The sequence below is a fragment of the Rhinoraja longicauda genome, chromosome 11, assembly GCF_053455715.1.
Source record: "Rhinoraja longicauda isolate Sanriku21f chromosome 11, sRhiLon1.1, whole genome shotgun sequence".
In the NCBI taxonomy this organism is placed as follows: Eukaryota; Metazoa; Chordata; class Chondrichthyes; order Rajiformes; family Arhynchobatidae; genus Rhinoraja; species Rhinoraja longicauda.
Window position 1 is genome coordinate 11,746,993 of NC_135963.1, and position 16,327 is coordinate 11,763,319.

At 45.7% G+C, this 16,327-nt stretch overlaps 1 protein-coding gene across 1 annotated transcript in view; it reads right to left on the reverse strand.

Annotated features, from left to right (window-relative positions):
* Positions 1–14,534, reverse strand: part of LOC144598297 (calponin-3-like) — a 75,698-nt gene extending 61,164 nt beyond the window's left edge. Inside the window, exon 1 of the mRNA XM_078408271.1 lies at positions 14,177–14,534. Coding sequence (XP_078264397.1) covers positions 14,177–14,233 — 57 coding nt within the window. The 5' untranslated portion in view covers positions 14,234–14,534. The remainder of the gene's footprint in view (positions 1–14,176) is intronic.
* Positions 14,535–16,327: the final 1,793 nt, after the last annotated feature.

Consider the following 16,327-nt stretch of genomic DNA (forward strand, 5'->3'; position numbering starts at 1 on the left):
TTGGCCTGAGTGCGTGTCGGATACTGCTAGTGCACAGGGATCGCTGGTCGGAGCGGACTCAGTGAACCAAAGGGCCCGTTTCCGCGCTGTATCTCTAAACTAAACTAATACCATGCTCACAGCAGGTTAGGGCAACATCTTAAGGGGAACTAGCATGGAAGAGGAGGTGAGAACCAGTAGAGATCAGCCATGGTCATGTTGAATGCAGGGCAGACTTGAGGGGCTTAATAGTCTACCCGTGCTCCTATTTTCTTGGGCTCTGCTCAAGAGTGAAAACTTTGGCATTCCACTCTGCTACCATCGAGTGGTACACCATGGTTCAAATCAGTGATTGTATTGGTTTTGTTACATGAAACCTTGCTTCAAGGACTTAAAGTTTAATTTATTTTTCTTCAGCCTGATTAGTACATTTATTCCTGATATACTAATCACTTTTATACATTCATAAGCTATAGGAGCAGAATTAGGCCATTTGGCCCATCTAGTATACACCACCATTCAATCACGGCTGATCAATCTTTCCATCTCAACCCCATTCTCCTGCCTTCTCCCCATAACCCCTGACACCCGTACTAATAGGATACGACTTCATTTATCCCGGAGGGAAATTCCCCTAATCACCCGTACACCATATGGATGAAGTCAGGCAAAGAGTCTTTCTCTGCGACATCTGGATTATTTCTGCCATATGGCATTCTTCTCTTCTGCTGATGACAGAATCTACTTCCCCGACAGTTCATACAAACGTCTGTTCTTTGATAGAATTTCAATATGCCCATCAACAATTTAAGGTGTTCAAAATGTTCTATTCTAAACTTCAAAAGGGACGACTAGCAAACAATATCAATGTGTTGCTTAAAGATCCAGCAGGAATACAACATGTCCAGTCCCACATTCCAACAACAACCCCAGCATACAACTCACTTGCTTCACCTCTCCCAGAAAAACACCTATCGTCACTTTAGAAAGGGCAACACTGTGGCTCAGCGGTAGAGTTGCTGCCAGAAACCCAGACTACGGCTGCTATCTGGATGGAATATCTATGTACTCCCTGTGACTGCCTGGGTTTTCTCCGGGTTCTCCGGTTTCCTCCGACGCTCCCAAGCCGTACATGTTTGTAGATTCATTCGCTTCTGTAAATTGTCCCTAGTGTGTAGGATTTTGCTAGTGCACGATGTGATCGCTGGTCGGCACGGACTCGGCGGGCCAAAAGGCTTGTTTCCACGCTGTATCTCTAAAGTCTAATGTCTAGAATGAGTTCATCACAGCAGGCACACGTAGGCAAGAGTTTTCTTTATCATGGAAAACATAATCTTTTACAAAAACAGATTAACCCAACTGCCCGAATTGTCAATACCTTGCCACCAATCACACCAATTTTAAGCCATTGGGTCTGGGCCAAAAGATTGTGAGTAAAAGACCCAGTTTCACCCCTCCAGAAAGTGTGGACAATAACAGCCAAGAGCCAAAGCTGAAAAAGAAATCTGCATGCAAAAAAAAACAAATTTCTAAATGCGCCACAGATCACTTCTTATTCAGTTACTGTATCTCAGAGTTTACTTCAACTAAGGCTTTGTTAGCTGATTTTCAGACCTTTAATGGATCATATTAACTGGAAGGAGAGGAAGGTTTACAATTGTATCATACAACTTACGTCTAACCAAAGACGTGCAAGTTTGTAGGTTAATTGACTTGGTAAAATTGTAAATTGTCCCTAGTGAGTGTAGGATAGTGTTAATGTGTGGGGGTCGCTGGTCAGCACGTATTCAGTGGGCCAAAGGAAGATAGTTCTTCCACACTATCTCCAATCAAAACTAAACTTGAAAGACTGGGCAATGTTCTTTCAATGCACTGAGTCGACTTATACCATACACACTATGTATCCAACTGCTACCATCATCTTCTGGTCCATTATTTATTGTGAAGTAAATGCCCGAAAGATGATAACAAAACCCAAATAACAAAATCATGCTTTTTATATTTTGCTGTCCACTTTAATTTTGTGTTTCTGGTATACCTCAGGTTTCATTTGAATGTTGCCTCTTTTTAGAAGCAGAGCAAACCATTACCACAGGAATCATTAGAATTAAAATATGCTAAATGAAAATCAGAACTGCTGGAAATGTGGCTAAAAAAAATGAAAATGCTGGAAACACTCAGCATGTCAGGCTATATTTGTGCAGAAAGAAACAGTGTCAACTTTTCAGGTCAATTCCCTTTTTGCACCTGGAAAATGAGAACATAAATGTTGCTCTGAGTTGCAGAGATTGGAATGTAGTTGAGAAAAAAACAAGGGAATGTTTTTGGTGATTTGTGATATAAAACTTTCAGAGCCACCCAGTTAATGGATGAAAGAGGGCAGTTAGAAAGAATAATAACACTGATCAGGCAGAATCTAGGCAGAGAAAATATGAGTTAATGGCAGATGTCATAAAACAGGAAAGGCCTAGTTTCCTAGATTTCTGGAATAAAAAACTTATCTCCCATGGTTACGTGCCCATATAGGATTAGAGGGAAGACACCAGCATGGACAGAAGATTGGCTGAATGGCAGAAGGCAAAGATTGGGAATAAAGAGGGCCTTTTTCCTGGTTGGCTGCTGGTAACTAGTGGTGTTCCACAGTGTTGGGTCCACTACTTTTTGCGTTGTATATTAATGATTGGGATGATGGAATTGATGACTTTGTGGCCAAGTTTGCAGATTATATGAAAATAGGTGGAGCGGCTGGTAATGTAGAAGAAGCAGGATGGACGTCTGCCGAAGGACTTGGGACAGGTTGGGAAAGGGGGCAAAGAAGTGTCAGATGGAATACACCACAGGGGTTGGGTAATTTGGGTGCCTGTTTAGTGCTTTTATTGTTGGACTGTGGGTGATTGAATTAACATTTTGTTCAAGATGGCCGCGCCGTTGTGTTTGGCTGCCTGCCACTGTATGTTTCTTTTTTTTTTCCTAGTCAGATGTGCAGCACTTTGGTCAACGTGGGTTGTTTTTAAATGTGCTATACAAATAAATTGACTTGACTTGACTTGACAGCAAATGGGTAGTCATGCATTTTGGTAGTAGAAATAAAGGCGTAGACTATTTTCTAAATGGGGAGAGGATTCAGAAATCAGAGGTACAAAGGGACTTGGGAGTGCTGGTTGCAAGTTGAATCGGTAGGAAAATGCAATGTTTGCATTCATTTCGATAGGCCTAGAATATAAAAGCAGGGATGTAATGCTTTATCCACTTTGCTTTTGCTGGAGACAGGTACTACATGGCTGGGTCCACTTTTGTATCCACTTTGCTGCTGTAATTCATGTAGGGTCTTGTCTTGGTTGGAGAAAGGGTAATGGATGAAAACTCCCAATGCACCAGTAAGCTGGTTTCATAATCATTCCTTAGATGGACATACAGCTGAACAATTTAACGGCAGCAACGCAGGAGTTAATTGCGATTATCCCAAACTGCTGTTTGATCCCAAGTTTCCAGAACTGGCAACCAAATAATGATGCTGCTTGATTATTGGCATTCACATACAAGTGTCCTTTGTATCTCTCAGATGCAAAAATAGAGCCATGAGAAATAAACACAACACCAACAAAAGGACACAACACAACAATCAGAATTGAGATGAGTCAATTGTGTTCTTAATTGATTGAATGAAAATGGATTTGCAGCTGTCTTAAGTGCTTTCTAATTTCATGGAAAGGAGTAAAACACGCACCTGTTGTTTTTTCTTTAAAGAAACCAGATTCTGGCAAAGTTGCAGGATAATTTTAATTTCTTTAACTACATTTGAGATATCCTATATTTGATGTTTCTGTCTGCATGTAGAAAGAATAGAATGAATAATGCACATGTGTGTGTGTGTGTGTGTGTGTGTGTGAGAGAGAGAGTTTTCACTCAAAGCTTTTTTAGAAACAAAATAATATTGGCAATCGGCTATCTTGGAGAAATGACAGCATCGAAGCCGTGCTAAGCTCAGTACTTTGTATCTCTCAGATGCAAAATGGCGGCGCTGCCCTAGCAGCTGCGGCTCACCTGCGGTCCATTTGTCTTTGTGTTTTTGTTGTTTTTTTTGTCTTAATTGTAGTTGTGATGTGGTGTTTTTGTGTTTGTGTACTATGTGTGTATGTGGGGGGGAGGGGGGGAACTGTAACATTGTAAATATGTGTCCCTTCCGAACGGAGACCCGACCTTTGTTTTCTGGGTGTTGTCTCCGTTCCTGCTGCGGCCTACCATCGGCCCAACTCCTGGAGCTGGCGGCCTCCAGGGCTCTGGTTCGCAGAGCCCGCGGATCGGACTTACCACCACCGGAGCCGGCCGTCTTCGGAGGCTGCGGGAGCGGCTGCGACTCGCCTTAGGCTCGGGCCGCGTGGATGCCGACATCGGGAGCTCCGGCAGCGGCAGCGGGTTCGCCCGCCCCGGATCGCGGGGCTTGGGTCGCGGACATTTCAACGTCCGGCGCGGCCTAAGATATGCCGCGGGATATTTCTCTGCTGGGCGGGGGCTTCAATGTCGGGAGCCACGACCGCCCCGACGTGCAGCAACAGCGGCAGCAGCAGCGTGTTCGCCCGCCCCGGATCGGACTTATCATCGGCGGAGCCGGCCGTCTTCGGAGGCTGCGGGAGCGGCTGCGACTCGCCTTGGGCTTGGCCCGCTGTGGACCGTCCGGTGCGGCCTGCAACCACAACAACCTGACTGCGGGCGAGGACAGCAGGAGAAGGGAAAGACATTGTGGCCTTCCATCACAGTGAGGAGAGAGAGGACTGGAGGAGGAGACTCACTGTGATGGATGTTTCTTTGATGGATGTTTCTTTTTTGTGTGTTTTTGGGGTTGGGTAATTTTAATGCCTATTTAATGCTTTTATTGTTGGACTGTGTTTTGGGGGTTTTGTAATTTGAATGCATATTTAATGCTTTTATTGTTGGACTGTGTTTTGGGGGTTTTTTGGGGTTGTGTAATTTTAATGCTTATTTAATGCTTTTATTGTTGGACTGTGGGTGACTGAATTTCGTCCAATATTGGATGACAAATAAAGCTATCTTGAATCTTGAATCTTGAATCTTTTGGCCATTCGACGTAGAAGAATAAAATATTCAAAAGGCAACTGGAATTAAAGCAGATTTTCTTTCCACTGCAAAGTTCAGAGAGGTCTCTTGCATACTTTGATTTTCAATAATGAATGAAATAGCAGGCATCGGTAAATAACTTTTGCTGTTATGAATAAGGGCATTATTCAATCCAATTTAGTTTTACGACATGGTAATCACTAATCTGATAATGAGCACGCAAATCCAGCACTCCAACTTCTTCCAGTCTACCCAGCCATTACATCTCAAGATGATTAAATTTTTATTTGTTGTCAGTTTTGTTATGAGCCTATAAAATATTCTTATATTTGAAGCCATTCATGAACGCAAACACAAACACCCAAAAGGACTGAGGATTTAGGTCAAGGTTTTGGATGGCATGGTGGCGCAACAGCAGAGTTGCAGCCGTACAGCACCAGAGACCAGGATTCGATCCTGACTATGGGTGCTGTCTGTACGGAGTTTGTCTGTTCTTCCCGTGACCTGCTTGGGGTTTTTCCGGCATTTCCGATTTCCTCCCGCACTCCAAAGTAGTACAAGCCCGTAGGCTAATTGGCATGGTAAAAAAGTTGATTTAATTGTCCCTAGTGTGCGTTGGATAGTGCAAGTGTCCGGGGATCTTTGGTCAGCACATACTCGGTGGGCCAAAGGGCTTGTTTCGGCATTGTATGTCGCAACTTTAGATCAGCATAGTTAATGTTACAGAAAATTGCATTTTACTGTATTCTTTGATGTGATATCATTACATTTCAACTCAAGCTGGAACCAAAGCAGCATTTATTAAAAAGCGCAAGAGGCCAGGCAACCTGAAAGGCACGTTTAACAATGGGTCCATCTACCACACTGAAGAGGGGTGCATTTCTACACCAGCTGGATCTAGCAGCTACATCGACTCAAGAGGAATCCTGGCACCGCATCAGTAACATTTGACCACATAATTGAGAGTCTTGCAAAGTATCACAGCCTCTTAAAATCTAATCCTTCAAACCTACACCATGCTCCACTGGGGTTTCTTACATTCTTCATATTGCAAATGCAAGAGCAGAAGGAATGCAAATCTCCATGCAAAAACAGCTGAGCAGAAATGATGCAAGCACAGTTGGGTGCCCATTAGAAGAAGACAGATTATACAATCAAATCCTCACAATTTGGTATCAATTTCACAAACAGATCTCAACGCTGTCTCTAGTACAGGAGTGGAGTAGCAGTAAACTTATTGTGACAAAGTGCTAAACTCCCAACTTCCCTCATTATGGAAAAAGTGCTTACCAAAACATTTAAGCTGAGTAATGCATTCTATACTTTTTTTAAAAATAATAGGTGCCATTCGGCCCTTTGAGCCAGCACCACCATTCAATGTGATCATGGCTGATCATTCCCAATCAGTACCCCGTTCCTGCCTTCTCCCCATACCCCCTGACTCCGCTATCCTTAAGAGCTCTATCTAGCTCTCTCTTGAAAGCACTCAGAGAATTAGCCTCCACCACCTTCTGAGGCAGAGGATTCCCTGACTGAAAACGTTTTTCCTCATCTCCGTTCTAAATGGCCTACCCCTTATTCTTAAACTGTGGCCCCTGGTTCTGGACTCCCCCAACATTGGGAACATGTTTCCTGCTCTAACGTGTCCAACCCCTTAATAATCTTATATGTTTCGATAAGATCCCCTCTCATCCTTCTAGATTCCAGTGTATACAAGCCTAGTCGATCCAGTCTTTCAACATACGACAGTCCCGCCATTCCGGGAATTAACCTAGTAAACCTACGCTGTACACCCTAAATAGCAAGAATATCCTTCCTCAAATTTGGAGACCAAAACTGCACACAGTACTCCAGGTGCGGTCTCACCAGGGCTCTGTACAACTGCAGAAGGACCTCTTTGCTCCTATATTCAACTCCTCTTATGAAGGCCAACATTCCATTGGCTTTCTTCACTGCCTGCTGTACCTGTTGTAGTCCGTGGCCTATTAGAAAAAACAGGCAGACAACCGAATTCGTTTAACCTCTTTATTCTACTCACCTAGGTGGGAGAGAGTCTAGATACCGAAGCGTTTAGAAACGCTCAGGAAGCTAGTGTAGTCTCTCTCCCTGAAAGCTTGCATTTACACACCTTTTAGACCCTAAATACATGTGGCAGTATTTTTCCATCACTGCCTTATATGGCAAGTTTACAATGCCCTATAAATCTTTGTGTCTTTCGGGACCTCCGTGTCCGTCGTGACCTCTTCTTTCTTGGGAACAAAGGGCAGTCCATATGGCAAGATGTTCTTCTTAACACTTCAAAGCTTTGAGGCCAGTTGCTGATATCAGAGGATACGATCAGCCATAAACCGCGCTTCCATGCTGACAACAGGATGCCCCAGGAATAATCCGAGCTGGAGCTTTTACACTCCTGCAATAAAACCCACATAGCTGCATTCGTAATGTTAGCCCTTACATACCTGCATGCTTCCTTTCAGTGACTGATGCACTAGGACACCCAGATCTCGTTGTTCGTCCCCTTTTCCTAACTTGACACCATTTAGATAATAATCTGCCTTCCTATTCTTACTACCAAAGTGGATAACCTCACACTTATCCACATTAAACTGCATCTGCCATGCATCCGCCCACTCATACAACCTGTCCAAGTCACCCTGCAACCTCATAGCATCTTCCTCACAGTTCACACTGCCACCCAGCTTTGTGTCATCTGCAAATTTGCTAATGTTACTTTTAATCCCTTCATCCAAGTCATTAATGTATATTGTAAATAGCTGCGGTCCCAGCACCGAGCCTTGCGGTACCCCACTAGTCACTGCCTGCCATTCTGAAAGGGACCCATTTATCCCCACTCTTTGCTTTCTGTCTGCCAACCAATTTTCTATCCGTGTCAGTACCCTACCCCCAATACCATGTGCTCTAATTCTGCCCACTAATCTCCTATGTGGAACCTTGTCGAAGGTTTTCTGAACGTCAAGGTACACTACATCCACCGGCTCTCCCCGTCCATTTTCCTAGTTATATCCTCAAAAAATTCCAGACGATTAGTCAAGCATGATTTCCCCTTCGTAATCCATGCTGATTCGGACCGATCCTGCTACTGCTATCCAAATGCTTCGCAATTTCGTCTTTTATAATTGACTCCAGCATCTTCCCCACCACTGATGTCAGACTAACTGGTCTATAATTTCCTGTTTTCTCTCTCCCTCCTTTCTTAAAAAGTGGGATAACATTAGCAACCCTCCCATCCACAAGAACTGATCCTGAATCTATGGAACATTGGAAAATGATCACCAATGCGTCCACGATTTCTAGACCTCCTTAAGTACCCTAGGATGGAGACCATCAGGCCCTGGGGATTTATCAGCCTTCAGTCCCATCAGTCTACCCAACACAATTTCCTGCCTAATGAGAATTTCCTTCAGTTCATTTCGTTGGTACATAGCCCTGTGAATCTGCAACAATTGAGACAGAACGATCCCTATATGATTTTTTTTCAGTGGAGTGGAATTGTAACTTTTTAATTTAAAAAAATTGACATTTCATTCATTCCCGGTGCATGCACCCTAGGATCTCTGGCCACCAGAACATCTGGGAGATTGTTTGTATCTTCCTTAGTGAAGACAGATCCAAAGTACCGGTTCAACTCGTCTGCCATTTCCTTGTTCCCCATAATAAATTCCCCTGCTTCTGTCTTCAACACTTTTAACACTCATAACACTGTCTAAACGAGTCAAGGTATATCTTTCTTCCTAAACCACAATGGGTTTTCCCATTTTCAATGCTCTTAACCCACTTAGTTTCTCTCCCAGCCAGTACATGTCAGTTTGCTTTGTTGTTACCTTCGCCCAGTTAACAATGATCTATTCCACATTTTCCTTGTTATCCATTGCCTTTGTCCAGTTTTCACCACTTACCTCTTTATCTATGTATCTCCCTCTCCCCTGACATCAGTCTGAAGAACTCGACCCGAAACGCCACCCATTCCTTCTCTCCAGAGATGCTGCCTGTCTCGCTGAGTTACTCCAGCATTTTGTGTCTATCTTCGGCATAAACCAGCATCTGCGGTTCCTTCTTACAAATGTCATTTTATTAGATTGGCCAATCCGTGCACATATTCCTTTACTACCCTGGACTCAAACAGAGACACTGGGAAACTTAAAATGTAGGATTCTCTCCTACATTTTGAGTCCTCAGCCAGATGACTTGATGCTTTTTCTTATTACTCAAAATGGTGGCCCCATAGCAGAAGCATCCACGTCGCGGGGCTGGAAACTGGAAGTGTCCTGAGCTAATTCTGCTACCACCATCATCTATTGTACAAGTGATGGCTCCCACTGATTGTCGCCGGAAGCTTGCGCCTTTTTCAGGACAGACGATGACAGTGATGTAACATTTGAAATCTGAATGCTAAATCTTCTAACCCCCCTCTCTAACTCCAGGTCCCTCAGATCGGCCGACTTGGGGCTATTCACTATCCCGCGGTCTAGGCTTAAACTCAGGGGTGACCGCGCTTTTGCGGTTGCAGCTCCTAGACTGTGGAACAGCATCCCTCTCCCGATCAGAACTGCCCCCTCCATCGACTCCTTTAAGTCCAGGCTCAAAACATATTTCTACTCCCTAGCGTTTGAGGCTCATTGAGGAGGCGCTGTGAACTGTTTGCGTACTACTGTATGTTTTCATTTTTTTTTTCTATTGGAACCTAATCAAATGTACAGCACTTTGGTCAACGTGGGTTGTTTTTAAATGTGCTATACAAATAAAATTGACTTGACTTGACTTGACTTGGACACAAAAGGAGTCAGACCGCAAGCTTAAAAACGATGCTCTTGAAACAATTGAGTCTATTAAGTGATCTTTCCCGATTATTATTTCCTTTCGTTGGTACATAGCCCTGTGAATCTGCAACAATTGAGACAGAACGATCCCTATATGATTTTTTTCAGTGGAGTGGAATTGTGACTTTTTAAATTAAAAAATAGTAACATTTCATTGTATGGTTTGCCTTGTCCATAACATTGGTATCTGCTTCCAGCACCATCTCAGAGAGGTGTTCGAGGTTTTTGAAAAGGGATACTAATATACAGCCTATGAAAGGATATGGATCACGTGCGGGTGGAAGGGATTAATTTAGTTAGGCATAATATTTGGCACAGATACTGGAGGCTATAGGGCAGTTACTGTGCTGTTCTCTGCTTTGTTCTATGCTATTTCACCATCTAACTAGATTTGAAAAGACAACACAATATTACAATCGGGTATCAGGCTTGGTATGGCAAAAAAAACGATAGCAAACCAGCATTTGCACAAGTGAAAAAAGGCCAAAATCTTGCAGATCTTGTCACTAATAGAATGAAACAAAATGGGAGATAGACACAAAATGCTGGAGTAATTCAGCGGGACAGGCAGCATCTCTGGAGAGAAGGAATTGATGAGGTTTCGGATTGAAACCTTTCTTCAGGTCAAGAAGGGTCTTGAGCCGAAACGTCGCCCATTCATTCTCTCCACAGATGCTGCCTGTGGCCCGCTGAGTTACTCCAGCATTTTGTGTCCATCTTCATTTTAAACCAGCATCTGCAGTTACTTCTTACACATGAAACAAAATGGCTTTTCTGAGATGGAATGTCATAGAACTGAAACATAGGGCTACATCCTCAGATTGTAGCTGGCTTACAAAGCATTTCCTTTCTTAAATTTTAGAGCTCTGCTTTTGCACATGAACAGTGATGCAAAAGAAAACTAGCAAAGTGCTCATTTGGAACAAACAATTAGATCAATTATAGACAATAGACAATAGACAATAGGTGCAGGAGTAGGCCATTCAGCCCTTCGAGCCAGCACCGCCATTCAATGCGATCATGGCTGATCACTATCAATCAGTACCCCGTAAATGAAAGTGCAATTTTGGTCTCCTAATTTGAGGAAGGACATTGTTATGATTGAGGGAATGCAGCGTAGGTTCATCAGGTTAATTCCCAGGGTGGCAGGACTGACATATGATGGAAAAAATGGGTCGACTGGGCTTATGTTCTTCTGGAATTTAGAAGGACGAGAGGGGATCTTAGAGAAACATATAAAATTCTTAAAGGATTCGACAGGCTAGATGCAGGAAAAATGTTCCCGATTTTGGGGGAGTCCAGAACCCATGGTCACAGTTTAAGAATAAGGGGCAGGCCATTTAGGACTGAGATGAGGAAACATTTTGTCACCCAGAGGGTTGCGAATCTGTGGAATTCTCTGCAAAGAAGGCAGTGGATGCCAATTCACTTGATGTTTTCAAGAGAGAGTTAGATTTAGCTCATAGGGCTATAGGAATCAAGGGATATGGGGGATAAAGCAGGAACAGGGTACTGATATTAAATGATCAGCCACAATCATATTGAATGGCGGTCCTGGCTCGAAGGGCCGAATGGCCTACTCCTGCACCTATTCCTTTTCTCCAGAGATGTTGTCTGACCAGCTTAGTTACTCCAGCTGTTTGTGTCTTATCTTGGTCTAGTATCAGTTGATCTGGTCCAACTAGAGTTCCAACAAGGGGCCACAACCAGGAAATTATTCTCCTTCCTCAGATGCTGTCTGACCGGCTAGGCTTTCCCCAGCATTTTCTGTTTTGGACCAGATCAACTAGTCACTAGACCAAGATAAGACACAAAAAGTTGGAGTAACTAAGCTGGTCAGACAACATCTCTGGAAAAAAACGAATAGGTGACTTTTGCATCGAGACCGTTCATCAGACACGATGTCTCATAAGTAATAGTAGGATTAGGCCATTCGGCTCATCACACTTCACCTATTCCTTTTCTCCAGAGGAGATGTCTGACCCACTGAGTTACTCCAGCTTTTTTGTGTTTATCTTCGGGTTTTAACCAGCATCTGCAGTTCCTTCCTACACCAGACACTAGGCTAATTATGTCGATTTCCTGGACTTGGAACAATGGAACTTCATTTATGCAAGTTAATGGGGACATTAAGGACAGTTTCCTTACAAAAAAGACTTTAACAACAGCCCCGACACATCGTCTACATACAAATTATGAAAGTGTAAGCACAGTTCTCATTAAACGCGAGACGCAATCCAAAATCACTACCGTCCTTTCTCATATTAATTGGTAATCTCTGCTGGGCGGTTCGAAATAGTTGGTAGTTATCCTGGAGATTACTGTTATTCAAAATGATTACATTCTGAGATATTTAAAATAAAATTGGGGGGGGGGGGGGGGGCTGGTATATTTATCCCTAATTGCCTACTTTGTCTTGCCACTTATTCGTTTATTGTTGAGAATAAACATACAAAACTGAAGGGTCTCGACCCGAAACGTCACCCATTCCTTCTCTCCTGAGATGCTGCCTGACCCGCTGAGTTACTCCAGCATTTTGTGAATAAATACCTTCGATTTGTACCAGCATCTGCAGTTATTTTCTTATGTAGCATACAAACAAGATTCTTTGGAGCCACAGAAGGCAGTGGAGGCCAATTCACAGGATGTTTTCAAGAGATGTTTTAGATTTAGCTCTTAGGGATCAAGGAACATGGGGGGAAAGCAGAAACGGGGTACTGATTGCGAGTGATCAGACATGATCGCAGTGAATGGTGGTGGTGCTGGCTCGAGGGGCCGAATGGCCTACTCCTGCACCCATTTTTCTGTTTCGACAATCTCTTGTGACACCAAATACTCAAATGGGCTGTGGTACTCCTGGTACAATGAAATCAAGCAAAACATCTCCAACCAGCTACTGTCTTTCGCGAGCACATTGTTTGAAAACAGTTATTTAATCGCAAATGCAATGTAAGAATGTCATTGTTGCGTCTGGGACGTGTGACAATGAAACACTCTTGACTCAATGGGATACTACCAGACTGGAGGCAGACAAAAGCAAGCCCAAGGGAACAACATTTATTGTCTACCCGCATTCACGCCTGGATCGGAATTAAAATGCCGCGAAACTGCAAGAAATGTTGGCTCGAGTTGATAAAAAATAAAAAGAATTTGTAGAAGGGCACTTCTTTCTGCAAATATCAACTCTTCATTCAAACTGCGCCACTGCTCGATTCTACACCACAAAGTTCCCCAGCCCCCCTCCCCCCTCCCAATTCCTTCCTCTGGGATTCTGCTGAAGGATATAGAGAGAGGAAAACCACACGTCGACCGAGTCGGACTCCCTTTCCCCAAAGAGTTCACTTCAACATCAAAAAACTCTCACTCTCTCCCTCCCTCACCCCCCCCCCTCTCTCCCTCCCTCTCTCCCCTTCCTCTCTCTCCCCCTCCCTCCCTCTTTCTCTTTCCCCCTCCCCTCTCTCTCTCCCTCCCTCTCCCCTCTCTCTCTCCCTCCCTCTCCCCTCTCTCTCTCCCCTCTATCTCTCTGTCCCCCTCCCCCTCTCCCCTCTCTCTCTCCCCTTCTCCCTGTCCCTCTGTCCCCCTCTCTCTCCCCCACTCCCCCCTCTCTCTCCCCACTCCCCCTCGCTCTCTCTCACCCCCCTCTCTCTCTCACCCCCCTCTCTCCCCCCCTCTCTCTCCCCCCCTCTCTCTCTCCCCCCCTCTCTCTCCCCCCCTCTCTCTCCCCCTCTCTCTCTCCCCCCCCCTCTCTCTTCCCCCCCCCCTCTCTCTCCCCCCCCCCCCCCTCCTCCTCCAACAATGGAACCACAAACCAGGCGACCCTGGAGAAAAAAAATAAAGATCACCGCGCCTCTCTCTCTCCGCCCCCAAAACTCACAACATTTTTAAAAACCATTAAATAAAAACTTTAAAAACACACCAAACAAAAACAAAAAAAAAACACACGGACCTCCGTTATCTTTCGCAGTTTTAACAATAAAGGAATAACCTCATGCACAAGAGACATAAAAGCTGACTTCACACAACCTCCCTCCCTCCCCCCCCACCCCCACACACCAGACAAAAGAAACAAGGCAAGGAGCTTCAATCCATGATTTTTGTTTTCTCTTCTTCTATTTTCTCAGAAAGGGTCTCGACCCCCCAAGCGTCCACATTCCTCTTCTCCAGAGAGGGGGGGGGGGAAATGCCTGCCCCGCTGAGTTACTCCAGCATTACTCCAGGAGTAAATCTTTGGAGGTTTTTTTTTTTTTTTAAATTTTAAAATTGTTTGTTTGTTTTGTTTTTACCTTGTTTCGTACTTCGGCGGTCAGACCGTACACGGGACCTCTGTTGAAGTGAGTCATTGTGTTGTGTTGGCTTGTGTTGTGTTGCGTTGCTTCTTTGCGTTGGCTGCTCGCACACACACACACACAGCACTGGGGGACGATGGAAGAGCTGGGAGTCTGTCTGTAAAAGTCGGACACAAGGGAACCCGACAACAAGGGTGGAAAGTCGCTGAAACCCCGACTCTTTCTCTCACACTTTCTCTCTCTGTTGCAACCTTCCTGCTGGGAGTGGGAGCGGGAGCTGGAGGCGAACCTGCTCTTCACTGTGCTCACAATGGCAACGCACTGCGAGAGCAACCCGCCTTACCCAGTGAGTGCAGGAACAGCCAGGCCAATGGGACTCGCAGCCTTTGTTTCACCCGAGAAGCCCCCTCCCACCTTCTCCTTCCTCCCCCTCCTTCTCCTTCCCCCTCCCACCTTCTCCTTCCCCCCCTCCCTTCTCCTTCCCCCCCTCCCTTCTCCTTCCCCCCCTCCCTTCTCCTTTCCCCTCCCTTCTCCTTTCCCCCTCCCTTCTCCTCCCCCCCCTCCCTTCTCCTCCCCCCCTCCCTTCTCCTCCCCCCTCCCTTCTCCTTTCCCCCTCCCTTCTCCTACCCCCCTCCCTTCTCCTACCCCCCTCCCTTCTCCTCCCCCTCCCTTCTCCTCCCCCCTCCCTTCTCCTCCCCCCTCCCTTCTCCTCCCCCCCTCCCTTCTCCTCCCCCCCCTCCCTTCTCCTCCCCCCCTCCCTTCTCCTCCCCCCCCTCCCTTCTCCTCCCTCCCCTCCCTTCTCCTCCCCCCCTCCCTTCTCCTTTCCCCTCCTTCTCCTTCCCCCTCCCTTCTCCTCCCCCCCCCCTTCTCCTCCTCCCCCTCCTTCTCCTCCCCCCCCATCTCCTTTCCCCTCCCTTCTCCTTTACCCTCCCTTCTCCTTCCCCCTCCCTCCTTCCCCTTTCCCCCCTCCCTCTCCTTCCCCCCTCCTCCCCTCCCTCTCCTCCTCCTCTCTGTTTTCCCCTCCTTCCTCCTCCCTCTCTCTCTCTTCCCCCCTTTCTCTCCTTCCCCCCCTTTCTCTCCTTCCCCCTCTCCCTCCCCCTTCTTTCCGTCCCCTCCCTCTCACTCTTCCCCTCCCTGCCTTCCCCTTCCTCTCCCTTTCCGTCCTCTTCCTCCCTCTCCCCCTCTCTCCGTCCTTTTCTTTTCATCCTTTCCCTCCTTCTCCCTCCTCCTCCTTCCCTCCCCCTCTCCTCCCACCAGCCGGCTGTGGGGATCGGAAGTTATGGAAGAAGGGACCTGTTAGGCTTTAGTAAGATAGACACAAAATGGTGGAGTAACTCAGCGGGACAATGAATGCCAATGGTAGTGAGAAACATGTAATGACTTTGTGACCCCCCACGTCCCCCAATAGTTTGATAAGACCCTCTGGGGATGAAGAGACTCCAGACAGCGAGCCCCTCTCCTGGGGACAAGGCTCCTTTCCCAAGAGAAGTGGAACAGGAAGACCCATCCCCCTTCTGGAAAGAGACTGGGAAATAATCTTTTCCCCTCTGTAAATCAGGATATTCCAGGAGGGGAAAAAAAGTTATTCATCAGGGAATTTGTTTCTGATACATTTTGGTATCCTCTCTCTACCTGACAGTACTCCGGAACAAGCCTTCTCAGTCGCATATGTTTAAATGTCACAGCTCCTAAATCAAATGATTTCCACGATCGACAAAAGTAGACAAAATATTGAGGGGCTTGATAAAGGGAACGCTCACAGTCTTTTCCCCGAGGACTGGGGATACTAAAAACTAAAGGGTGGAAGGGGAGAGATTTACGAGGGACCTCATAATGTTTAAGAAACAATTCGACAGGTACATGGATATGACAGGTTTAGAAGAGGGATATGGGCCAAACGCAGGCAGGTGGGATGGGGCATGTTGGTCGGCATGGGCAGGTTGGGCTGAAGGGCCTGTTTCCATGCTGTATGACAATACTCAAGGACAACTTTTTCATTCAGCAGGTAGTCAGTAAATGAAACAAGCTGCCAGAGGAAGCGATACAATCACAACTTTCAAAAGACATTTGGACAGAGATACTGTGTGGTGAGGAAGTGCTAGGTGGGATATGGGCCAAATGCAGGCAAATGGGACTAGCCCAGCATGC